This window comes from Salmo salar, chromosome 11 (assembly GCF_965601325.2).
Source record: "Salmo salar chromosome 11, fSalSal1, whole genome shotgun sequence".
Lineage (NCBI taxonomy): Eukaryota > Metazoa > Chordata > Actinopteri > Salmoniformes > Salmonidae > Salmo > Salmo salar.
In genome coordinates, this window is record NC_138301.1 from 36,810,258 (window position 1) to 36,837,291 (window position 27,034).

The 27,034-nt window shown below is 41.7% G+C and overlaps 2 protein-coding genes across 2 annotated transcripts in view; one reads left to right on the top strand and one right to left on the bottom strand.

Annotated features, from left to right (window-relative positions):
• Window positions 1-535: 535 nt before the first annotated feature.
• On the bottom strand, window positions 536-14,514 carry LOC106562561 (stabilizer of axonemal microtubules 2). The gene is made up of 8 exons (XM_014127501.2): window positions 14,372-14,514; window positions 12,846-13,025; window positions 12,182-12,384; window positions 11,575-11,936; window positions 9,390-9,614; window positions 3,653-3,772; window positions 2,924-3,045; window positions 536-2,463 (listed from the first exon to the last, which is right to left on the bottom strand). The coding sequence occupies exons 1-8, from the start codon at window positions 14,407-14,409 to the stop codon at window positions 2,316-2,318; spliced, it is 1,398 nt and encodes a 465-aa protein (XP_013982976.2). The 5' UTR covers window positions 14,410-14,514; the 3' UTR covers window positions 536-2,315.
• Window positions 14,515-14,616: 102 nt separating this feature from the next.
• Window positions 14,617-27,034, top strand: part of LOC106595141 (elongation factor-like GTPase 1) — an 82,895-nt gene continuing 70,477 nt past the window's right edge. The window contains exons 1-12 of the mRNA XM_082957901.1: window positions 14,617-14,664; window positions 15,025-15,135; window positions 15,268-15,335; window positions 15,508-15,592; window positions 15,738-15,871; window positions 16,924-17,061; window positions 18,888-19,126; window positions 21,136-21,259; window positions 22,641-22,720; window positions 22,858-22,994; window positions 23,169-23,291; window positions 24,165-24,264. Coding sequence (XP_082814027.1) covers window positions 15,045-15,135; window positions 15,268-15,335; window positions 15,508-15,592; window positions 15,738-15,871; window positions 16,924-17,061; window positions 18,888-19,126; window positions 21,136-21,259; window positions 22,641-22,720; window positions 22,858-22,994; window positions 23,169-23,291; window positions 24,165-24,264 — 1,319 coding nt within the window. The 5' untranslated portion in view covers window positions 14,617-14,664; window positions 15,025-15,044. The remainder of the gene's footprint in view (window positions 14,665-15,024; window positions 15,136-15,267; window positions 15,336-15,507; window positions 15,593-15,737; window positions 15,872-16,923; window positions 17,062-18,887; window positions 19,127-21,135; window positions 21,260-22,640; window positions 22,721-22,857; window positions 22,995-23,168; window positions 23,292-24,164; window positions 24,265-27,034) is intronic.

Sequence of the window (27,034 nt, forward strand, 5' to 3'; positions counted from 1 at the left end):
TAAGTAAACCAGACAACACCATTTTCTTATTTTTTTAAATTCATTTAATTAAATACATTTTTAATTTACAAACTAAGCATTTGTGTTTAGTGAGTCCGCCAAATCAGAGACAGTAGGGATGACCAGGGATGTTGTCTTGATAAGTGCGTGAATTGTAACATTTTCCTGTCCCGCTAAGCATTCAAAATGTAACAAGTACTTTTAGGTGTCAAGGAAAATGTAAGGAGTAAAAAGTACATTATTTTCATTAGGAATGTTGTGAAGTACAGGTAAAGTACAGATACACAGAAAAAAACTACTTAAGTTGTAGTTCAAAGTATTTTTACTTAAGTACTTTACACCACTGACTGTACATGTACATACAGTATACAGTAGGAACTGGTCTGGATGTGTGATGCAGAATCCTATAAGACCATTCACATGTGTGAAGGCAAAGGGATGTCAGATTGTAGTGGAACGTCATTGACATGAGAAAACAACAATCTGAACCAAATAATTTGCATTAGAACCTACTAGTCAGACAGTAGGAGGTAAAGCGGTTTCAAAATTATTTATTGGATATTGCATATTTGCCATAACAGTTAACATTCAATGTGTACATACATTTTAAACATATTCATCAGAGTACAGTGCATACAGTAGTATGTATTATGTGAGATAATTATTGTCCACAGAAATTATCACTGTTTGGAATAAATAGGCCCTGCAGTGACCGAGAGAGGTATGGGTTGTGTTCCCAATGGCACCCAATCATATTCCCTACATCAGGGGTCGGAAACAGGTGGACGCCGGGCCAAAATCTATTCCCATTAATAACAAGAGAGACATATGTGATCGTGTCTCAATGTAATCAAGGTATGAACTTATTGTTATTTTCCAATTCAATCTATTTTTCTGCTTGCTTGTGGTCCATTTGCATTGTACACATTTCTATGATGTTCCGGGCCCTGCCCACCACCACTGCCCTACATACTGCAGTACTGATCAAAAGTAGTGCACTATGTAGGGAATACAGTGCCATTTAGAATGGGCCCCCGAGAGAAAACATGACTGTCATATTTCTCTGTTTGAAAAATGGGGTCTGTTCCTTTTTACTATTGTTTTGGTTATCCAACCAATGTGCTGCATTGTAAAATGTCTTGTAAATACTGTGTTTTTAAGTGCAATATTGTACATTGAGAGTATGTAGATTTTTTGTGGGACTTTATTTTCTTACCTTATGTAGATGTCTTAACGCCTGTTTAAAAGACTGGATATAAACCGTACAGTACATTAATAAGCACTTGCTGTTGGATCACAGGTATGTTTAATACCTTTCCCTTCTGGTTTTATTCTCATGCATTTACCTGCAATCACCAATGATTTGTAGAGACATGTCATGTGTTTTGCAGATACATTATCAAGTGCCACTCACTCAAACAAATGCATACTGACAATAATCAATGCTACTGATATTTACGACAACATATCGATAACGTTACCATAACATTGGGTGTTGACATGGATACCGTTTGTAGAATCCTAACTGGATTGAAGGAACATCATGAAGATGTTTATGGAACAAAACTTTTAAGTGCTCTAGAAAGACAACATACTAAGATAATAAAGACAGTTTGATCACCTGACATTTTGTTTGGTAATACTCATTATAACACACAGAGGGAGACATGTTCCTAGTTTAAAAGCATTGAGCAAAAATTACCATAAGACTCAATCTGTCAGTGTGATTTTATATGAAACGTTTTCCTACAATGTGCATTATAAAGGAGCCACTATTTTTCTATAGCTTTTTTCTAAACTCTAGTTTAAAAATCGCCCCCTTCAAATTAAATCACACTGCAAGATTATAATGAAGTTTTCGGTATGTCTTTTGCACTTTGAACAATTATTTTGGACTATGAAAATTTCCCCTGAAAGTTCTGCATTATGTTTGTGAATTTCAATAATTGTGTGAGTGTGGTGACTTTATGCAGAATTTGGCACATAGATACACAAGGATAATTAATTGATTAAGAAATGAAGTGCTTGTTTTAATTACTAATGATTCGCAAATTTGTAAAAGAAAGATTATCCAACTATTCAATCGAAACCATCAACCACAATACAGGGAAGTTTATATTATAATGGCCTGTTTGTGACTTGTTCATAATTGTTGGTTCCATTTCATTATCACATCATTGATATTTACTATCAATTACTATACAGGTAGTAGGAAAATAAAATGAAAAACATAACAGACCTAACAAAAGTAGTTTTGCCTTCACACGCTCTTTTTAAGATTAAAAGCATTGGTCACCAAATATCATGGTCATACGTTATGACACCACAGCCACCGCCATGCCGGCGGCCATCTTGTTCATGTCCTTAGATGGCAACTTCCTGTAGAACCTATGTCCCCTGTCGTCGCTGTCCTCAAACACGAAGCCCGGCGGGGAGTCGTAGCTAGCTGGACAAACGCTGATCCTACAACACAAAATCATACGATCATACGATAAAATACCAGAAAATTATCAATACAATACCTTTATTGTTCGCTCGTGGAAAATAATCTTGCTGCAAGTTCAGCACATCATAATCATCCACAAATTCACACTAACACTAGCAATTATTAAGCTTGAGGTTATAAAAGTGATTCAGTTTTACATCAGTCATTCATTTCATTCAGGTAGTAAAACAGCTTCATTTTTGTTTGATGTCCCTCCTGGGATGTAACGGCTGATTCCAGGGGACTCCAGACTAAATGCTTGTGGGTTAACTTTGTGTGTGTGTCAAATCAAAATCAAATGTTATTCGTCATGTACACAGTTTACAGCAGGTATAAACAGTGCAGCGAAATGCTCAGCGTGTGTGTGCGCATCTCTGCTGGGTAACTGTGTGTGTGTGTGTGTGTGTGTGTGTGTGTGTGTGTGTGTGTGTGTGTTACCTCTTGGGGGTGAACTCTGTGCTGTACATGGTGCCGCCCTCCATTGGGGCATCAGCCCTCATGGGGGCGTGAGCTGGCTTGAAGCTCACATTGGGCTGCAGTTCGTGGGGTGTAAAATGGGCCTGTATAATAGAATACAATCAAATAGAATAGAATAGAATTGAAATAATGGCTTATAAGAATGTGGCCTAAAGCCAGAGAGACAGGGGCTCTGCTACACTCTTAGAAAAAAAGGTGCTATTTAGAACCTAAAAGGGTTATTTGGCTACGCCCATAGGATAACCCTTTGAAGAACCCTTTTTGGTTCCAGATAGAACCCTTTCCACAGAGGATTCTAAATGGAACCCAAAAGGGTTCTCCCGGGAACCAAAAAAAAGGGTACTACTACAGGGACTGCCGAAGAACACGCTTGAAACAATTTTTTCTAAGAGTGTATATGTGTAGATACTTGAGCAGTGTCTCAAAGAACACCCTAAACCCACCCATATCTGGCCAAAACTAGTGCACTCCATGGAGGCGGTACTGAGAACTGGCTGGTGATTTCAGATGGTAGGTACTATAGTATCTCCTATTGTTGTGTCCTTCCGCAGGGCACTTAGCCCCTAAAACAGCTCCATAGGTGCTACAATGTAGCTGATCCTGTGCTCCTCCCAAAAGTATTTTTCTATAGGCAGGGTGTGATTTGAGAATTGCCCTGGCATGCCAATGGAAACAAGAGTCTTGAATTGCCTTGAAGGTGGTGAGGTGGTCCATCTGTCCGGTGGCTCTCGGCATCTCCTCAGGCTTCTTGATCATGGCCTGTCTCTTGACCTCCCAAGGCTGGTAGTCATCCCTCATAGTGGTGCAGACCTGGAGGTAGTGGGGTGGGAACGTTCATTTTGATGCTACGATAAACGTACCCAAAAAAATCCCAACTGACCCGGTTACAGGACAAAATGAGAACGCACCGTTTTGAATGTAATAAAACATGTATATTCAATCATATTCATGTGCAGTTGAAATAATCTCCCAAGAATTTAACAGCATACACTTTAGTGAACAATATAACTAGAATATTACATCAGAACATTGACATCAGTAAGACACGATATCAGTATGGCAATACATATAAGTACAACAACATAACCGTTAAACGATATATCAGCCCAGCAATATATTAACAGGTGCAGTGCATTCAGAAAGTATTCAGACCGCGTCACTTTAAAAAAACAATATACGTTACAGCCTTATTCTAAAATGGATTAAATACATGTTTTTCCTCATCAATCTACACACAATACCCCATAATGGCAAAGGAAAAACAAGTTAAAAAAAGTATTCACACACTTTACTCAGTACTTTGTTGAATTTACAGTCTTCTTGTGTATGACGCTACAAGCTCGGCACACATGTATTTGGGGTGGCAGGTAGTGTCGTGTCTTTGGCATCATTAAAACGGAACACTTACTTATCAAATAACTCTAATTATTATTACGCGATTAAACTGATTAATCATGTAATTGTAATTAACTAGGAAGTCGGGGCACCAAGGAAAATATTCAGATTACAAAGTTATAATTTTCCTAATATAACTTTCAGATATTTTAATATCTGATCAATTAGTCTTCGAATTAATGAATTATTATTTACCTCACGTTAGTCTCATTCCAAATGTCGTAAATTGTTGGTTATCTGCACGAACCCAGTCTTCACTATGAGTCATCCATACATCAATTGTCTTAAATAATTGATTTACTAACTAAGTAATCACAGAAAGGCATAAACAAACAGTAGATAGTTACAAGGAAATGATAGCGGATGTGCCCTAGTGGGCTAAACCGGCATCGCGGCTTGGTGGACAAAAAGGGAAGTGGGGGTCGGCTGAGATAAGACACTACAGAGTTGATAATTATAACAATTGTATTATAACAACAAACCCACCTTTGCACATGAACGCTCACTCATTCGGGAATAATTGCAATCAATATATATATTTACACTCAGTGTGTCGTCTTGATATCTGTTGGAAAGTTTGTTTCTGTTGGAGAGTTTGTGTGCTCTCTCTCTCTCTCTCTGCCGGTGTTAGAATGGATAGTTCAGAGTAACATTCAGCCATGTTGTTATAGAACAGTTGTTTCGGTGGTTGTCGGTCCTCGCATTCACGGGTACATAATTCCTAGCTGCAGACAAGTAAATGGTATGAAAGATTTGTTCTTATTCTGACGGTATCGATAGTCTAAGAGTTTAACCACGTGGTATGGTTAAGAATTAATCAAGAGAAATGCATGGTCTCTACTCAAACCTTAGCCCTCTCGTAGTTATCGACGTAAGCTGTTCTCAAGATAAATTCCCACGGTGGAGGTTTTATTCGGAGGAGCAGAAAGGGCCGGTCCCATGACGCCAGGTCCTGTCTGTGCCCCTGGGGGCGTGCCAATGACTTAGTGAAACTTTAAACAGAAATACAATTCTCTCACATTAACATCATTACATAGCATCACATCATTTCACAAATAGTTTCATCTTTACTCATTTATTTTGTACAACAATTAGATGTAAGCCTCATACTTGAGACTCTTGTATAAACAGGGTTATGGTAATGTGGCTGTATTGTCTCTTGAGTTTCACAGAATTGTACCAAACGGACCAGTTCGTTGCTGGATACTTCAACGACCTTTTATACATTCTCCAGAACATGAATATTGTTCCATCCTCACGTGCTGTGGAAGAAATTCCTTTGTTTTCTCTTATGAAACTCACTCTCTATACTGTCTGGCCATGAGGCAGGATTCTCCTCCAGGAATTTACGACCTGAGGTCACAGCAGCCTGGGTGTAGGAGAGACAGAGAGATGAGGATGGTGCAGAGGGAAGGGGAATAGTGCTCGCTGTACCCAAAGGGGGCAACGTCATGACAGTAGCCTAGTGGTTAGTGTTAGCCCAGTAAGGTTGCTGGATCGAATCCCTGAGCTGACAAGGTAAAAATCTGTCGTTCTGCCCCTGAACAAGGCAGTTAACACACTGTTCCCCGGTAGGCCGTCACTGTAAATAAGAATTTGTTCTTAACTGACTTGCCTAGTTAAATAATGGTTAAATAAATAAATAAAATAAACTGGGGAGTTTCTCCCATTCTTCTCTGCAGATCCTCTCAAGCTCTGTCAGGTTGGATGGGGAGTGTCGCTGCAAAGACATTCAGAGACTTGTCCCGAAGCCACTCCTTCATTGTCTTGGCTGTGTGCTTAGGGTCATTGTTCTGTTGGAAGGTGAACCGTCGCCCCAGTCGGAGGTCCTGAGTGCTCTGGAACAGGTTTTCATCAAGGATCTCTCTGTACTTTGCTCCGTTCATCTTTCCCTTGATCCTGTCTAGTCTCCCAGTCCCTGCCGCTGAAAAACATCCCCACAGCATGATGCTGCAACCACCATGCTTGGGATGGTGCCAGGTTTCCTCCAGACTTGATGCTTGGCATTCAGGCCAAAGAGTTAAATCTTGGTTTCATCAGCAGAAAATCTGTCCACTCTACCATAAAGGCCTGATTGGTAGAGTTCTGCAGAGATGGTTGTCCTTCTGGAAGGTTCTCCCATCTCCACAGAGGAACTCTGGAGCTCTGTCAGAATGACCATCTATACAGGTAGTAGCAAAATAAAATCAAAAACATAACACCTCCCTGACAAAGCCCCTTCTGACCCGATTGCTCAGTTTGGCTGGGCGGCCAGATCTAGGAAGAGTCTTAGTGGATCCAAACTTCTTCCATTTAAGAATGATGGAGACCACTGTGTTCTTGGGAACCTTCAATGCTGCAGACATTTTTTGGTACCCTTCCCCAGATCTGTGCCTCGACACAATCCTGTCTCGCAGTTCTACCGACAATTCCTTCGACCTCATGGCTTGGTTTTTGCTCTGACATGCACTGTCAACTGTGGGACCTTATATAGACAGGTGTGTGCCTTTCCAAATCATGTCCAATCAATTGAATTTACCACAGGTGGACTCCAATCAAGTTGTAGGAACATCTCAAGGATGATCAATGGAAACAGGATGCACCTGAGCTCAATTTTGAATCTCATAGCAAAAGGTCTGAATACTTATGTAAAAAAATGTATTTTTACTTGTTTTTATAAATTAGCAAAAATGTCTAAATATCTGTTTTCACTTTGTCATTATGAGGTATCATGTGTAGATTCATGAGGATTTGTTTTTATTGAATCCATTTTAGAATAAGGCTGTAATATAACAAAATGTGGAAAAAGTCAAAGGGTCTGAATACTTTCCGAATGCACTGTAAATATTCAGACCATTTGCTAGCCTGTTGAGGACAGACGCTAGCGGAACGCCTCGCCAATATCCAATGGAAGAACATGGCGCAAAATACAAAACCTCAAAAATGCTATAATTTAAATTTTTCAAACATAGGACAATTTTACACCATTTTAAAGACAAGACTCTCGTTAATCTAACCACATTGTCCGATTTCAAAAAGGCTTTACAGCGAAAGCAAAACATTAGATTATGTTAGGAGAGTACATAGCCAAAAACAATCACACAGCCATTTTCCAAGCAAGCATATATGTCACAAAAACCCAAAACACAGCTAAATGAAGCACTAACCTTTGATGATCTTCATCAGATGACACTCCTAGGACATTATGTTATACAATACATGCATGTTTTGTTCAATCAAGTTCATATTTATATCCAAAAACAGCTTTTTACATTGGCATGTGATGTTTAGAACATGCATTCCCACCCAAAACTTCCGGTGAATTTACTAAATTACTCATAAACGTTGACAAAATACATAACAATTATTTTAAGAATTATAGATACAGAACTCCATTATGCAATCGCTATGTCAGATTTTAAAATAGCTTTTCGGCGAAAGCACATTTTGCCCTATTCTGAGTACATAGCTCAGCCATCACGGCTAGCTATTTTGACCCGCCAAGTTCGGGGCTCACTAAACTCAGAATTAGTATTAGAAAAATTGTATTACCTTTGCTGATCGTCGTCAGAATGCACTCCCAGGACTGCTACTTCCACAAGAAATGTTGTTTTTGTTCCAAATAATCCAAATACCTCCGTTTTGTTCGTGCGTTCAGGTCACTATCCAAAGGGTAACGCGCGAGCGCATTTCGAGACAAAAAAGGCTAAATGTTCCATTACCGTACTTAGAAGCATGTCAAATGCTGTTTAAAATCAATTTTTATGGTATTTTTCTTGTAAAATAGCGATAATATTCCAACCGGACAATAGTGTATTCATTCAAAGAGGAAAAGAAAAAACAGCGTGCACGCAGGAACGCGCATATCCAATCTCTTTGTCCCCAGGCAGACCACTGAGAAACTGAGCTACTATACTCTGCCCAGAGACAGGAGACGGCTCAATCTGCTTTCTGAAGGCTTTAGACTGCCAATGGAAGCCTTAGAAAGTGCAACGTAACCTCACAGATACTGTAGTTTTGATAGAGAATCAAAAGAAGAACTACAAATTCTCAGACAGGCCACTTCCTGCTTGGAATTTTCTCAGGTTTTTGCCTGCTATATGAGTTCTGTTATACTCACAGACACCATTCAAACAGTTTTAGAAACTTCAGAGTGTTTTCTATCCAAATCTACTAATAATATGCATATTCTCGTTTCTGGGCAAGAGTAGTAATCAGTTTAAATCGGGTACGTTTTTTTTCATCCAGCCGTGAAAATACTGCCCCCTATCCCAAACAGGCTAGAAGACTTGAAATTGAGCTCAGGTGCATCCTCAGATCACTCTGACAGAATGACATTTCACCAATCAGGCCTTTATGGTAGATTTGCCAGACGGACGCCACTCCTCAGTAAAAGGCAGCCCACTTGGAGTTTGCCAAAAGGCACCTAAAGGACTCTCAGACCATGAGAAACAAGATTCTCTGGTCTGATGAAACCAAGATTGAATGCTTTGGCCTGAATGCCAAGCGTCACATCTGGTGGAAACCTGGCACTATCCCTATGGTGAAGCATGGTGGTGGCAACATCATGCTGTAGGGATGTTTTTCAGTGGCAGGCCCTGGAAGACTAGTCAGGATCGAGGGCAAGATGAACGGAGCAAAGTACAGAGATCCTTGATGAAGTCCTGAGCGCTCTCGAGCAGGTTCTCAGACTGGGATGAAGGTTCACCTTCCAACAGAACAACGACCCTAAGAACATAGTCAAGACAACGCAGGAGTGGCTTCGGAACATGTCTCTGAATGTCCTTGAGTGGCCCAGCCAGAGCCTGGATTTGAACCTGATCGAACCTATGGAGAGACCTGAAAATAGCTTTGCAGCGACTTTCCCCATCAAACCTGACATTTGCCAAAATTTCTAAAAACCTGTTTTTGATTTGTTGTTATGGGGTATTGTGTGGAGATTGAGGGGAAAAAATATTTAATCCACTTTAGAATAAGGCTGTAACGTAACAAAATGTGGAAAAAGTCAAGAGGTCTGAATACTTTCCGAATGCCTGTATCTTCTCATCCCTACCTGGAATGGAGCTGATGACTTGGTGGGCCGATTGAAGGGCTTGGCAGAGATGAAGGGCTGGATGTTGTGTTGGACGTAGTCTGCACCAGACGTGGTGCTCATATCCATGTGCTCTGTGGGGCTGACGTACTGCAGGCTCTTGTGCAGCTGAGGCAGGGACACGGGCCACTGCTGGAAACGCTCCTTAAACTCTGTGCTGCTCTGAAAGGGAACGTCAGACGTCACCTAGGAACAGAGTAGAGTGGAATAGAGGTTTATTGTTCAACCTCAGATGGACATTTGACTTTGGTTTCACCTGAGTAACATACATCAACTCACCAGATAATCACATTGAAAATAAAAACACATGGGACATTCAAACAAAACTACACGTCTATCTTGAATCTGCACTTCAATAGAGAGATTTTTTTACATTTTAGTCATTTAGCAGATGCTCTTATCCAGAGCAACTTAACTCTAATTGCTCTTGTAAGTGCCTTGCTCAAGGGCACATCAACAGATTTCCCCTAGTCAGCTCAGTTACTGGCCCAACCTCTTAACCTCTCTGGGCTTAACCTACTCAACAGCCAGTGGAATCCCGTGGCGCGATATTCAAATACCTTAGAAATGCTATTACTTCAATTTCTCAAACATATGACTATTTTACACCATTTTAAAGACAAGACTCTCGTTAATCTAACCACACTGTCCGATTTCAAAAAGGCTTTACAACGAAAGCAAAACATTAGATTATGTCAGCAGAGTACCCAGCCAGAAATAATCAGACACCCATTTTTCAAGCTAGCATATAATGTCACAAAAACCAAAACCACAGCTAAATGCAGCACTAACCTTTGATGATCTTCATCAGATGACACTCCTAGGACATTATGTTATACAATACATGCATGTTTTGTTCAATCAAGTTCATATTTATATCAAAAACCAGCTTTTTACATTAGCATGTGACTAGCATGTGACTAGCATTCCCACCGAACACTTCCGGTGAATTTACTAAATTACTCACGATAAACGTTCACAAAAAACATGACAATTATTTTAAGAATTATAGATACAGAACTCCTTTATTCAATCGCTATGTCCGATTCTAAAATAGCTTTTCGGTGAAAGCACATTTTGCAATATTCTGAGTAGATAGCCCGGCCATCACAGCTAGCTATTTTGACACCCACCAAGTTTGGTACTCACCAAACTCAGATTTACTATAAGAAAAATTGATTACCTTTGCTGTTCTTCGTCAGAATGCACTCCCAGGACTTCTATTTCAATAACAAATGTTGGTTTGGTTCCAAATAACCCATAGTTATATCCAAATAGCGGCGTTTTGTTCGTGCGTTCAAGACACTATTCGAAGGGTAAAGAAGGGTGACGCGCCCGGCGCGTTTTGTGACAAAAAAATGCAAAATATTCCATTACCGTACTTCGAAGCATGTCAAACGCTGTTTAAAATCAATTTTTATGCGATTTTTCTCATAAAAAAGCGATAATATTCCGACCGGGAAACCCTGTTTTTGTTCAAAGACTGAAAATGGAAACATGGAGTCGTCTCGTGCACGCGCGCACCAGTCTCATTGTTTTCAGATCGACCACTTACCAAATGCGCTACTGTTTTTCAGCCATGGCCTGCAAAGTCATCATTCAACGTTCTGGCACCTTCTGAGAGCCTATGGGAGCGTTAGAAAATGTCACGTTATGCCAGAGATCCCCTGTTTTGGATAGAGATGATCAAGAAGGCCAAGAAATGGTCAGAGAGGGCGCTTCCTGTTTGGAATCTTCTCAGGTTTTGGCCTGCCAAATGAGTCCTGTTATACTCAGACACCATTCAAACAGTTTTAGAAACTTTAGGGTGTTTTATATCCAAATCAAACAATTATATGCATATTCTAGTTACTGGGCAGGAGTAGTAACCAGATTAAATCGGGTACGTTTTTTATCCGGCCGTGCAAATACTGCCCCCTATCCCCAACAGGTTAACCGCTAGGCTACCACCCAGAGATATTTCATCAGCCACTGTCTACTAATGATCAAATATCAGTTGACGCTGTCACTGGCCAGAAAAGGTAAGTGAAGAGGAGTTAGTGAGATATTAATCTGGGTTAACCCAGAACTAAAATCATGTGTAATTTGATGAGATGCTCGATTACATAGTCTGTGACTAGTGAGATGTCATTAAACACAGCGTTACCTTTCCAGGGTTAGGCTTATAGCTCTGGGGCAGCTGTCCTGGCAGGCCCTGATAGTCTCTTCGGTTGGTGGTGAGGTCTTGAAGGGGCTGGCTACTGGGTTTATAGGGCTCTGGAACCTTCACCCAGCGTGCCTCCAGAGGGTGGGACACATAGCACTGCTGGTTACTGGTCACCCCATCGAAGGGGGTATCGGATATTTTGGGGATACTGGAGGGTTTGAAGCTCTGTCTGGGGGCAAGGCCTCGGGGGAGGAAGTCGTCCTGGAAGGTGGTGTGGCCGTCGAACTTGGCGTCTGGCGGGTGGTAGGTCAGGTCGGGTTTCTTCAGCTCCCGCTTGCACATCTCCCACTGTCGGAAATCCTCTTGAAACATTAAAAGAGTTGAAACATGAAAAGATTTGTATGTGTTAGTTTTGGTAATAACCATAGTTTCTTCATAGAGCGCATTTGTTATTGTTATGATGTAATTTTTATATATAAAATATCCCATAGAAATTGCAACGTATTAACTTTAAATGCCAATATTTCTTATATAATACTAAAATAAGGATCACTGTGTAGAAATGTGTCATGTGTAATATGTCATCAAACAACGCAGAATAGCTCACCTTTGTACGTAGGCACTGTATCCATTTTGTGCCCTGTTGCGTATACCCTCTCGCTGGGTCTGGAAGGGGCGAAGGGTTGGACCTCATAAAGGCTGTAGTCCTGTTTGTAGGTGGTTCCCAGATCTATGTCTCCAGGTTTGGGTTTGTACTCCGCCTGCTGTTTCCCCGGCCGTCGAGTCACCACGTAGGGAATAAAGTCAGTCCTAGGGAGAGCGAGAGATTAACCAATCTTTTTCATTCATTTGGGATTGAGACCTCTGTGGATAACTCCCAATTCATATAGTTAGTGATATCTACATAAGAGGGTGACTGTGGAATATGGAATCGGCTCGACTTTTAGAGACCACTTAAAAAGGTACATTTTCCAAAATCCCCTCAAAACCGCATGGCTTGCATGAGGGGGGTGTGTGTGTGTGTGTGTGTGTGTGTGTGTGTGTGTGTGTGTGTGTGTGTGTGTGTGTGTGTGTGCCTCAAAGGGTTTTGCATTAAATGAGAGTGGTTGAATAGCAGAAGATTGACACAGTCTCAAATAGCACCCTATTCTCTTACATTTGGTTTTGCACTACTTTTGTCCCCTGCCCTATGTGGCATTCTTGGCCAAAAGTAGTGTACTTGAAAGGGATTGGTGTTTCATTAGGGTGTGATCCATGACTAAGGTGTTTACTTGAATGTAGTAGTTCCATCCATTCTCCCCCGGTCACCGTGGTTAACAGGCTTGGGTTTCAGGCTCTGGGGCGGGTTGTATCCTCCATAGGCAGGGTACTTCTCTGTGTACTCTGTCAGGACACATGTCATATTGGGCTTTCCATACAGAGCTGTGGGTCGGTGGGGGCAGCGATGGCGTCTAGACAGAGGGCAAAGTTCAAAACTTTATTTTACTGAAAGTGCTCTATCTTAAACTTGACAGCTGTGCTGACGTGCATTAACAGTGGACTAATGAACACTATACCAATAGAGTGTAGTATTAATTTACAATGCAATTATGGTGACTGGCAGTGAGTTAGCTAGTTACGTGGCATGCCACCCTACACAGAGCATCCTCTGAATTAAATAACAGACTAATCATCTTAATCTTTAATTAAGTGCAGAATGGAAACCAGCAGGCTGGGTGTGAGCAATTATCTACCTGGTTATCCAATGCAATGAATGTGTACTGACTGAGCTAGGTGTGAATTCTTTAAAAGAATGCCAGACTTGTATTTAATCTTAGATTAACAGACATTTAACTCAATATGATGTATCAGCCATGCATTTCTATTGCATCTATGGTGACTTAACAGGCATAGTAGCATAATTAATTCACACTGTCAGACTCAGAATCAGAAAAAAATTATTGCATTCACTGACCTATTTGAAAGGCTTATGAAAACATTGTGCAACAATCACATGATAATAACAAAACATGATAATACCGTACATTGGAGTATTGTGTTAACATAGTATACTTAGTTGGGGGTAAAATAAAGAGTATAAGAAAAAAAACTGAACTTGAATAAACCGACAACTTTAATCAATTGGATACCAATGTCAGAAATCACGGGCTACATTTTCACAATGATTGCTGTGGATTTATCATAGGCTGATATCGTTTCAGGGCAATAAGAAATGCACTAGTTTCTATGTAACCAAGGGCGTTGTCTTTACTCAGGCCTCAGATCTAAATAAAGCCAGACAAGTCTCCTTGTATTGGTGAAATGACAAATGTAGATATGTTCGCACCTATCTAGGATATTTTTTATTCAGTCGGTCATTAGTGCAACAATATTTTTCTGGGCAAGAAATGTTTTTCCATGACTAGGCATTGGACAACTTGGCAAAATGGCAAAAGTGTCTATTTATTTTACCGCTGAATAGTCATTTATTGTCACAGTCAATTTCTGACGATTTACAATGCCATATGGGTCGTTCTAAGAATTTCAGCATTTCTAGTTTTGTAGCTAAAGGAAAGCCAAATGGATTGGATAGAGTTTTTACAACAGTGATTCATAATGAATGTCAGTCAATAATATAAATACAGCATTTGCCATTTTAATGTCAACTCCATGCACTACTTGGCATTGGCGTGTCACTTCACTGGTTAGTCAATCCTAAATTAACGCACGAAAATAATTTATTCACACACAAACTTGTGGAAACACTGGTAATCTCATCATACCGTTTTCCTAGACTAAATCAATACGTCCTCCTTACCCACAGCTGCAGATCTCACATATGCACAGCCGTTTCATGTCTTTGAGGGGGGATAGCGTTTTTCGTGGCTCTTTCCCCTGCAATCCCACAAACACCGCCCGACAGCTCCGTTCTTTTATACCTCAGTGGACAGCTCGCGCTAAAGTGTGCAGTTTTGTTTCTATGGAAGCAGCACGTTACCCCAGCAACCGCTGAGCTTCCTAGTAACGACGTAACGTACTACGTCATTTAAACAGCGGCGTCAACATTTTACGTATTGTTCCGGGCAGACAACGTGAGTGAGTTGTGTCCAGGTTTGTGTTTTATATGACTTTTGTCGCATAATATTGAGATTTCTAATATGATATGATCATTTATTTTAGGTTATGAATCATATATATAGTAATATACTACTTTGTATAGAACGCTAACATTGTTGTCCACGTCTTTTAGCTGAGTGCAGCATATTGTAAAATACTGTAAGTTGCAGCTACATATCACGCACCTTTTGTATTGCTGTCATTCAGAATGGAGGTGTGTTGTTGTTTTACTAACTAACTTTGCTGTGTTGAGTGCACTGGCACTGATCAGTATTGATAGCAGTAGCTAGGTAGGTAATAGTGACATTACTAGATGATATCTCCTAAAGTTTGTTTCCTCGCCTGATGTATTAGCTTGTCCAAAGCAGTCAAACATGGGACACACCAGTTTGGATAAGATCAAGGCACTACAGAAGAATCCTGCCAACGTCAGGAACCTGTGCATTCTGGCACACGTGGACCATGGTAGGTTCCATTGACTTGATTATTGAGAATGTTGCACGGGATAATACTGTACAGGGCCATGATGACAGTTGTTTGCATGCATGACCATTTGTAGTGACACTCCATTCATATCCACCACTATCTATTTTGCAGGCAAAACAACTCTGGCAGATAGCTTGGTGGCGAGCAATGGCATTATATCAAGTCGCTTAGCCGGAAAGGTTAGTATGACTTGATCTCAATCATCTGTAGTGGTATTATCCTTGTCATATTACTGTAGCCAGACTTTGTTATTTGGCCCTTTTACTAATCTAGTTGTGTGTCCCTGATCTACACATTGATCTGTGATATGGTCATGTATACGTCTGTGTTCTGATGTTGTTTATGAATTAGCTGAGGTACCTGGACAGCCGGGAGGATGAGCAGATCCGAGGGATCACCATGAAGTCCAGCGCTATCTCACTGCACTATGCTGCTGGTAAGACACCACAGTAGGAACATGTTGACTTGGATACGTTGAGACCTGTTGTGAGGCAGACCACTTGTCTCCATCTAATTGACCCATGCGTGTGTATGTGCCTGCCTGTGTGTCTGTCTGTCTTGTGTGTGTGTGTCTGTCTCAGGGGAGAAGGACTACCTGATAAACTTGATTGACTCTCCGGGCCATGTGGACTTTTCGTCTGAGGTGTCCACCGCCGTCAGACTATGTGACGGGGCCATTGTCATCGTAGATGCTGTGGAGGGAGTTTGTCCACAGGTAAGGCAATTACAGTCAATGACTATGTCCCAAATGGCACCCTATTTCATTTCTAGGGCCCTGTTCAAAAGTAGTGCACTATTTAGTGAATAGAGTGGGACTTTGGACACATACATTCTTAGGTTATAGCCTTGGGGCTCCCGGGTGGCGCAGTGGTCTAAGGCACTGCATCTCAGTGCTAGAGGCGTCACTACAGACCCTGGTTCGATTACAGGCTGTATCACAACCAGCTGTGATTAGGAGTCCCATAGGGCGGTACACAATTGGCCCAGTGTCATCCGGGGTAGGCCATCATTGTAAATATGAATTTGTTCTTAACTGACTTGCCTAGTTAAATAAAGGTTCAATAAATAACTACCTGTTCTCCACTGGTTCTGCATTAAACAGTGTTTCATGAAATAGTTTCATGGAAGTGGGGCACCAAGCTCACCCACACTTTATCGTTCAGGGTTGTTACTTTTTGCATTTTTAAGCCAATTTCCTTAGATTCTACACATTTCTCGATAGAACTGAAATGTATTTTCTGCAGTTCAAACTAATTTCCAGCAATTCTACTCATTTTGCCTTAGAGCTGAGAGAAAATGTGGCAGTTGTAAAGCTAATTTCCTGCAAGTCAATGCGTTTTGCTGTGTTTTTCAAGACTACCTAATTTATTGTTTTGGGAATTTTGTCCCTTACTGTCTAGCTTTTATTTGGATGATTGTTAGTTCTCAAAGATTATATTATTTAAAAAAAAGCTCTCTACATACTTTATATCTGGCTTTAGATGTTTAAGTTTACACAGTGTTTTTTCATCCCGAAAATTAATAATAAAATATATAAAACATTTTTTATACGCTGTTTGGTCTTAGGCGACCCGAAAAAGGCTTAGGTGGCCTGTGCAAGGATTTCAATTGCAGAAAATCCCTGTCATTGTTTTGGAATATAATATGAAATATATTTGTCACTCTACTTTCTCAACTTCATGGCATTTTCGTTTTGTCTTTGTTGATGTGAGACTTGGCCATTTACTCAGTATCAGTTTGTGTGTGTGTCCGCCCATCCGTCCGTAGACCCAAGCAGTGCTGCGTCAGGCGTGGCTGGAGAACATCAGACCTGTGCTGGTTATCAACAAGATTGACCGGCTCATCATGGAGCTGAAGCTCACCTCTCAGGAAGCCTACACACACCTGCAGAAGATTCTAGAACAGGTGAGTCCCTGACCTCTAAACATAAGTGTGATTAGTCAAAAAACACAAGACAGAAACTCTATACCTGCCATAAGTATTTGATCCCCTGCGGATTTTGTATGTTTTCCCACTGACAAAGAAATGATCAGTCTATAATTTTAATGGTAGGTTTATTTGAACAGTGAGAGACAGAATAACAACAAATAAATCGAGAAAAACGCATGTCAAAAATGTTATAAATTGATTTGCATTTTAATAAGGGAAATAAGTATTTGACCCCTCTGCAAAACATGACTTAGTACTTGGTGGCAGAACCCTTATTGGCAATCACAGGTCAGACTTTTCTTGTAGTTGGCCACCAGGTTTGCACACATCTCAGGAGGGATTTTGTCCCACTCCTCTTTGCAGATCTTCTCCAAGTCATTAAGGTTTCGAGGCTGACGTTTGGCAACTCGAACCTTCAGCTCCCTCCACAGATTTTCTATGGGATTAAGGTCTGGAGACTGGCTAGGCCACTCCAGGACCTGAATGTGCTTCTTCTTGAGCCACTCATTTGTTGCCTTGGCTGTGTGTTTTGGGTCATTGTCATGCTAGAATACCCATCCACGACCCATTTTCAATGCCCTGGCTGAGGGAAGGAGGTTCTCACCCAAGATTTGACGGTATATGGCCCCGTCCATCGTCCCTTTGATGCGGTGAAGTTGTCCTGACCCTTAGCAGAAAAACACCCCCAAAGCATAATGTTTCCACCTCCATGTTTGACGGTGGGGATGGTGTTCTTGGGGTCATAGGCAGCATTCCTCCTCCTCCAAACACGGCGAGTTGAGTTGATGCCAAAGAGCTCCATTTTGGTCTCATCTGACCACAACACTTTCACCCAGTTGTCCTCTGAATCATTCAGATGTTCATTGGCAAACTTCAGATGGGCATGTATATGTGCTTTCTTGAGCAGGGGGACCTTGCGGGCGCTGCAGGATTTCAGTACTTCACGGCGTAGTGTGTTACAAATTGTTTTCTTGGTGACTATGGTCCCAGCTGCCTTGAGATCATTGACAAGATCCTCCCGTGTAGTTCTGGGCTGATTCCTCACCGTTCTCATGATCATTGTAACTCCACGAGGTGAGATTTTGCATGGAGCCCCAGGCCGAGGGAGATTGACAGTTCTTTTGTGTTTCTTCCATTTGCGAATAATCGCACCAACTGTTGTCACCTTCTCACCAAGCTGCTTGGCGATGGTCTTGTAGCCCATTCCAGCCTTGTGTAGGTCTACAATCTTGTCCCTGACATCCTTGGAAAGCTCTTTGGTCTTGGCCATGGTGGAGAGTTTGGAATCTGATTGATTGATTGCTTCTGTGGACAGGTGTCTTTTATACAGGTAACAAACTGAGATTAGGAGCACTCCCTTTAAGAGTGTGCTCCTAATCTCAGCTCATTACCTATATAAAAGACACCTGGGAGACAGAAATCTTTCTGATTGAGAGGGGGTCAAATACTTATTTCCCTCATTAAAATGCAAATCAATTTATAACATTTTTGACGTGTTTTTTCTGGATTTTTTGTTGTTATTCTGTCTCTCACTGTTCAAATAAACCTACCATTAAAATTATAGACCGATCATTTCTTTGTCAGTGGGCAAACGTACAAAATCAGCAGGGGATCAAATACTTTTTTCCCTCACTGTAAGTAGTACACAATTAATTGCCCCTGAGGGTAAGTTGAATCGAACTGAACTGAATGTACTGTTTTCGCTTAAGGAATCGGTTATAATAGAGACATGTTCTGGAACATATATGATTCTTAATACAGAAGTGGACTATATTCTAACAGTCCCTTTTCCCTCCTCACAGGTGAATGCAGTGACAGGCTCTCTGTTTACCTCCAAAGTGCTGGAGGACCGCGCGGTGAAAGAGGAGCGGGCGGAGGAAGATAAGGAGGAGGGGGACATCGAGCCTGCTGAGTGTCCCGGGTCAGAGCAGGTGTACGACTGGAGCGCCGGGCTAGAGGATTCAGATGACTCCCAGCTCTACTTCTCTCCAGACCAGGGGAATGTGGTCTTCGCCAGTGCCATAGACGGATGGGGCTTCAGGTGGGTCCTGGGTATTATGCATTAGTGCACACCGTAGCAAAACGTTTTGCAACTGAACACAAAAACTAGCGTTTCTTATTGGACATGTTCAGGAGGTAGTTGCTCCCCTTTTGGGCATGTTTGCTCCTGTTTGGTTCCTAGTGAATACGACCCTGGTCCTCTTAAGGTATTGGGCGTCTGTAGCCTTGGGTCTGTTCAGAAGGGCATTTATTTAGCAAAAAATAAAAAACATAAGTGTTCAGACCCTTTACTCAGTACTTTGTTGAAGCACCTTTGGCAGCTGGGCTACTCAAGGACATTCAGAGACTTGTCCCGAAGCCACTGCGTTGTCTTGGCTGTGTGCTTAGGGTTGTTGTCCTGTTGGAAGTTGAACCTTCGCCCCAGTCTGAGGTCCTGAGCGCTCTGGAGCAGGTTTTCATCAATGATCTCTCTGTACTTTTCTCTGTTCATCTTTACCTTAATCCTGACATCCCCACAGCATGATGCTGCCACCACCATGCTTCACCATAGGGATGGTGCCAGGTTTCCTCCAGATGTGATGCTTGGCATTCAAGCCAAAGAGTTCAATCTTGGTTACATCAGAGAATCTTGTTTATGGTCTGAGAGTCATTTAGGTGCCTTTTGGCGAACTCCAAGCGGGCTGTCATGTGCCTCTTATTGTGGAGTGGCTTCCGTCTGGCCACTCCACCGTAAAGGCCTGATTGATGGAGTGCTGCAGAGATGGTTGTCCATCTGGAAGGTTCTCCCATCTCCATGAACTCTAGCTATGTCATATTGACCATTGGGTTCTTGGTCACCTCTCTGACCAAGGCCCTTCTCCCCCAATTACTCAGTTTGGCTGTGCGGCCAGCTCTAGGAAGAGTCTTGGTGGTTCCAAACTTCTTCCATTTAAGAATGATGGAGACCACTGTGTTCTTGGGGCCCCAGCACGCTTGGGGACCTTCCACAGATCTGTGCCGCGACACAATCCTATCTCGGAGCTCTACGGACAATTCCTTCGACCACATGGTTTGGTTTTTGCTCTGACAAGCACTGTCAACTGTGAGACCTTTATATAGACCGGTGTATGCCGTTTCAAATCATGTCCAATCAATTGAATTTACCACAGGTGGACTCCAATCAAGTTGTAGAAACATCTCAAGGAGGATCATTGGAAACAGGATGCATCTGAGCTTAATTTCGAGTCTCATAGTGAAGTGTCTGAATACTTATATAAATAAGGTACTTCAGTTGCACTTTTTTTGATACATTTGCACAAATTTCTAAAAACCTATCTTCACTTTGACATTATGGGGTATTGTGTGTAGATTAATGAGAATTGTAATTTTTTAAATACATTTTAGAATAAGGCTGTAACGTAACAAAATGTGGAAAAAAACAATCTGTCTGAAACTTTCCGAACGCGCTGTATGTGGGGCCATCAATACATGTGTGGGGAGTTGGTCAGGTATTTGGTTATTGATGAAATATCCACTAGGTGGGGCTTTTGCCTTAGCTTTCAGAGAAGGAACAGAGGGTAGAATTCTGCATGACTGTAATTGATGTAGAATTCTAAATATCCAGCTGAGTAGGAAGAGAACTTTAGCTCTTGTTCACATAACAGTCAAAACATCTCAAACCCAATGTAATGGTATTTCATCCTAGCCAGCCTGCACATTCTTATGTCCCTCAAATCAGGTCAGTGCTCTGCTAGCAAGGTGTTTAATGTTCTCCCCCATGCTACAGAGCAGTCACATAGTAACTACTACAGACAGACTAGACTGTATGCATTATAGTCATTGTATGTCATTAGTGTGTCTGTTTTATACAGGTGTGTACACAAGGACACAGATACCTTGTTTTGAGGGAAGCTGTGGCTTTAGGATCTATGAAAATAACCAATGAAGTCACTGTTATTCAGTGGAAGCCAAGTGTTTTACAAGCGGTGTTGACCGACACCCATTCAAGTGACGCATTGCTCTTTTCTTGCCTAAAAAGCTCTGTTAGCAGCTTTTTGTGTTTTCTTGTAGTATCCAGCAGTTTGCCCAGATCCACAGCCAGAGGATGGGCATCAGGGCTGAGGTGCTCCTGAAGACCCTCTGGGGAGACTTCTACCTCAACGCTAAAGCCAAGAAGATCATGAAGGGAGCTCACGTAAGACCAATGCTAACGTTCTACCACAGTAATGAATGCTAAGTGTTACGTCCCGAATAGCACCCTATTCCCTTTATAGTGCACTACTTTTGACCAAGGCCCACAATGCTCAACAGTAGTGCACTAAATAGGGAATTTGGGACAGTAGCTGTGTCCAAAATCTGCCTTCTACTTACTAAAACTTCATAGTGTGTGCTAATCATACCACATACTATTAAGAACGTAATGTTTAGTAAAAACGTATGCAGTAAGCAACAAATATCAACATACTAGGCTCATCATACTGAGAAGGCTTCATCTGATGTACAATTGGTTTGTTCCCTGCCATTTGTTCATTTTTGTTTTCTTCTCTGATTATCATCTGTTGTCAAACACACGTGGGTCTGAAAGGAGCATTCTGTTCCTCAATACTGTGCAGCGAATTCTTCTCCATGAAATGAGTATGACATCCTGGCATTTAAATCATACTAAGTTTTCAAAATTTCACATGTTATAATAAGTTCTGTTTTTGCATATGGGTATTTGGACAGGCCCGCGGACTAAGTGTTGCAGCTGTATGATGCTATTGGGTTCCATGTTATACTACTAAAGCCACTCTGTTGCAGACTCCCACTCAGAACCACACTAGCTTCTGACCCTTCTGGCTGCATTAGCCGTTAGCCTTCAGTGCTAGCTAGAACACACACACACACACACACACACACACACACAGTCCAACCTTCAGTCTGTCCCATTGATTTTCAGTCCATAGAAAGTGGATAGTAGAGCTTTTAGTGTAGCCAGTAGCCAGCCCTCTCAGAGAGATGAAGGCACCATATTCCCTTTATAGTGCACTACTTTTGACCAGGGCCCATAGGGAATAGAATGCTTGCTTTCAGTGCTATGGAGTTTTGACTCAGTATTATATATTTCAGCTGTTGTTCTACATTCGGTGACACAGGGTCATATTTGGATTGGAGCACTTTTAGAAAGCGAGTTGTTTTACAGTACTGGAGCTGAGAGACTGGACGGGTTGACCTATGCACTGGTGTGTGCGTACATGACTGTGTGCACCTATGCACTTTGGTGTGTGTGCGTGCGTCCACTCAGTACGCTTGGTGAGAAACACAGCACTGTGTGTGCCTCTTCAGAGCTTTCATAATCCCACACTGCAGCCTATTTGTTGGAACAGCCAGCTATTAACGCCAGTACACCACGTCTGTAGTGCACTATATACAGGGTAGGGTGTCATTTGGGATGCATCCATAGTGAAGAAAATAGTACATAAATCCAATCAATGATTCTCCATCTAGATAAGAACTAGCAATGGTTTGACTGTTTCTGAAAGATCCATTTTCTCACTCTTTCTTCCTCTTCCTGTAATTCTCTCTTCCCTCTCCAGGCCAAAGGAAAGAAGCCTCTGTTTGTTCAGCTCGTCCTGGACAACATATGGAGTTTATATGATGCTGTTGTTACCAGACGGTAAGGGATCTCTGAAGATGTGATCTCTATGCTGTTATGGTTCCTTGCCGCACCTTTGTTAAATGTTGAAGTGTGTATGAAGATGGAGTGCTTTTGAGATGTGAATAATGACGTACGTGTGCTCTCTCTCCTCTCAGAGACAAGGAGAAGATAGATAAGATGATGATGTCACTAGGTGTTAAGGTGATGACCAGAGACTTGCGTCACTCCGACCCCAAAGTCCTCCTCTCTGCCATCTGCAGCCAGTGGCTCCCCGTCTCACAGGCTGTACTGTGTATCCTACGTGTGTGTGTGTGTGTGTGTGTGTGTGTGTGTGTGTGTGTGTGTGTGTGTGTGTGTGTGTGTGTGTGTGTGTGTGTGTGTGTGTGTGTGTGTGTGTGTGTGTGTGTGTGTGTGTGTGTGTGTGTGTGTGTGTGTGTGTGTGCGCTTCCTTAACCCTGTACCCCAGTCATGGTGTGCGATAAGCTGCCCAGTCCGTTGGACATGACCTCTGAGAGAATAGAGAGACTGATGAGTGTGGGAGCACGCAGGTTCCACTCACTACCCCTGCAGACCCAGGAGCTGAAGACCGGTGAGACACACACACTCTGCAGTTGCAGAAAAGTTGTCTTGGTCTGCTGTTTGTGGGTGGTTCAGTGTATGGGGGGAAGATGATGTCTGTGAGCTCTTCCAAAGCCCACCTGGCATGTTGTGCTTTTACGAAGGCATTTCTGTATCCTGTGAAGGTGTTAGTTTAGCAGACCTGCTAGTCGTTTCCTCCCTCCACCCAGCCTCAGTTGAAGGCTTTCTTCTTTCCCAGACCGCCTGGCTATGGAGAGGAGAGTTGGCAGAGCTCGTCTCTTTCCAGCTCTCACCTCATGTTAATGAGATCAGTGTTGCTTTTAATGCACGAAACAGAGGAAATGTTTTTAACAAAATATGAAAAATGGATACATTCAGGTAGTACAGATCACAGTACCTCCAGATTTGACTACCTTGTTTAATGGATATTCAATGATATTCATATATCAATAAATTGCCAGGGAAGCTGTTTGGTGTCTTCACTTGGAAACAAACAGAAGCTAAATGGGCCAAAATGGGTAGGGTTCTACCTAAATTAGTCCAATAAGAAACACGTTTTTTATTGTTACGGTGTGCACTACTCAACATGTCCTAGGTGCCTTTAGAGCTTGAGCTAAAATGAGAAGCAATGTTTGAACATGTTCATGACAACCTCTATAGAATCTGGGTGGGTAAGGAGTAATACAGTATCTATGAGAACAGAGACTTTCCTCCATTTAAAAGGCACATTTAAGCAAGAATGGAATATTATCTACTTTGAGTCAAACTGTTAAATCCTATATTTTACACAGAGCATATGCTGTGGTTTCTGTATACAGTGGTACTTGGTTCTCTTATTGGATTCTAACTATATGCTCAGTAACGTTGTCCTGTGTGTCCCCAGCCTTCATGCAGTGTTCCAGTGATGACACAGCCCCTGTCATTGTGTTTGTGTCTAAGATGTTTATGGTGGACGCCAAGGCCCTGCCTCAGAACAAACAGAGGTAAGTGTGTGTTTGTTGTGTTTGGTCAGACCCTAGACATCATGCAGAGGTACAGAAAGTGAGTGTGACTGTAGGAATGACACTAGATGGCACTCTTGTCTATGGGTTGTGTGTGTATATATATATATATCTCATTGAAGTGTTTTTTTTCTTTATTTTTACTATTTTCTACATTGTAGAATAATAGCGAAGACATCAAAACTATGAAATAACACACATGGAATCATGTAGTAACCAGAAAAGTGTTAAGCAAATCTAAATATTTGAGATTCTTCAAATAGCCACCCTTTGCCTTGAAAGCTTTGCACACTCTTGGCATTCTCTCAACCAGCTTCATGAGGTAGTCACCTGTAATGCATTTCAATTAACAGGTGTGCCTTCTTAAAAGTTAATTTGTAGAATTTCTTTCCTTCATTCATTTGAGCCAATCAGTTGTGTTGTGCCAAGGTAGGGGGGTATACAGAAGATAGCCGTATTTGGTAAAAGACCAATTCCATATTATTGGAAGAACAGCTCAAATAAGCAAAGAGAAATGACAGTCCATCATTACTTTTAAGACATGAAGTTCAGTCATTGTGGAACATTTCAAGAACTTTGAAAGTGCAGTCTGAAAAACCATCAAGCGGTATGATGAAACAGGCTCTCATGAAGACCGCCACAGGAATGGAAGCCCCAGAGTTACCTCTGCTGCAGAGGATAAGTGCATTAGAGTTACCAGCCTCAGAAATTGCAGCCTAAATAAATGCTTCACAGAGTTCAAGTAACAGACACATCTCAACATCAACTGTTCAGAGGAGACTGTGTGAATCAGGCCTTCATGGTTGAATTGCTGCAAAGAAACCACTACTAAAGGACACAAAGAAGAGACTTGGTTGGGCCAAGAAACACGAGCAATGGACATTAGACCAGTGGAATGTGTCTTTTGGTCTGATAAGTCCAAATTGGAGATTTTTAGTTCCAACCTCTGTGTCTTTGTGAGACGCGGTGTCGGTGAACGGATGATCTCTGCATGTGAAGCATGGAGGAGGGGGTATCATGGTGTGGGGGTGCTTTGCTGGCGACACTGTCTGTGATTTATTTAGAATTCAGGGAACACTTAACCTGCATGGCTTCCACAGCATTCTGCAGCGATACACCATCCCTTCTGGTTTGCGCTTATAGTGGGACTATCATTTATTTTTCAACAGGACAATGACCCAACACACCTCCAGACTGTGTAAGGGCTATTATACCAAGGAGGAGAGTGATGACCTGCTGCATCAGATGACCTGGCCTCCACAATTCCCCGACCTCAACCAAATTGAGATGTTTTGGGATGAGTTGGACGGCAGAGTGAAGGAAAAGCAGCCAACAAGTGCTCAGCATATGTGGGAACTCCATCAAGACTGTTGGAAAAGCATTCCAGGTGAAGCTGGTTGAGAGAATGCCAAGAGTATGCAAAGCTGTCATCAAGGCAAAGAGTGGCTATTTGAAGAATCTCAAATATAAAATATATTTTTGATATTATTTAACACTTTTTTTTTGGTTACTACATGATTCCATATGTGTTATTTCATAGTTTTGATGTCTTCAGTATTATTCTACAATGTAGGAAATAGTAAAAATAAACGAAATCCTTCAATGACACATACACAGAGTGCATTTGGAAAGTATTCAAATCTCCTTGACTTTTTCCACATTTTGTTATGTTACAGGTAACAAATATCATTAAAATACAACAAAGGGATGCTGCACTACAGTAGAGCCACCCCAGCACCACATTTGTTCCTCAGAAGCAGATTTTCGCAGCTCCCCAGTGTTATTTTAATGGCCGTGGCCTGTGAAGCACGTGTTGAGGAAAATGTATTGGCAGGATGGGTTATAAGCTTGCCTGGCTTAATAAACCAATAGTAAAGTCACAAAACTGCAAATCCATCTGGCACTCCAGGCAGACTGAAACAAACGCTCCAATTATTGGGAGAGATGATTGAAGTATTTGAACCCAGGACTGGTTGTAGATATGGATAGTTGTAGGAATTACATATTATGTCACATTTTGGAAACAATTGTCTGTCTTGTGATAACATTGTAGTACTATGGTGCCTTCTAACACATCATTTTGAAGGTTCCACTTAAGATGATAGTGTTACGTGGTCGTTTCACCTTCCTCTGCTGAATGCACTTATTGTGTGCGTTTCCATAATAGCGTCTGCTAGGCTTAATGACCAGGATGCAAAGTGCTCCTGTGCTGTGCGGCTCCAGGAAGAGAGTGTGGCTACATCCCAAATGGCACCGTATTCATAGTGCTCTACTTTGACCAGAGCGCTATGGGCCCTGGTTAAAAGTAGTGCGCTGAATAGGGTGCCATTTGGGATGTAGAATTAGTGTAGTCTTCTCCAGAAAGCTATTATAGTGTGTCCTCTACTGAAAGCTATTACAGCGCCCCCCCTCAACAATACACTTGGATAATAGTCATGTTATAATGGGATGGTGACTGTGCAAATGGCTTTGGCGGCATACCAAATGGCACCCTATTCCCTACATAGCGCCCTACTTTTGACCAGGGCTCACTCGCTCACATAAAAAATCCTTGTGAAATGTGTATATATATATTTTTTTATCTGGCGTTAGTGCATAGCCTAAGTTTTAGGGCGTAACTGTACGCTGACCAAATATACGCCAGTTGCCAAATGCTTTTGGGAACTTGGGCAGAAAAAGTTAACGTCGATCCACTGAGGCAAAAAGTACCATAGAAGAACATTAGCCTAAAGTTTGGGAAAGATTTGGGGAA

Coding starts and splice junctions, on each gene's coding strand:
- LOC106562561 (XM_014127501.2), bottom strand. CDS start 14,409: ATGAAACGGCTGTGCATATGTGAGATCTGCAGCTGTGG. Junction 9,615..11,574: donor ATAAGCCTAACCCTGGAAAG/GTAACGCTGTGT, acceptor CTCTGTTCCTAG/GTGACGTCTGACGTTCCCTT. Junction 3,046..3,652: donor ACCACCTCACCACCTTCAAG/GCAATTCAAGAC, acceptor TCTATTATACAG/GCCCATTTTACACCCCACGA.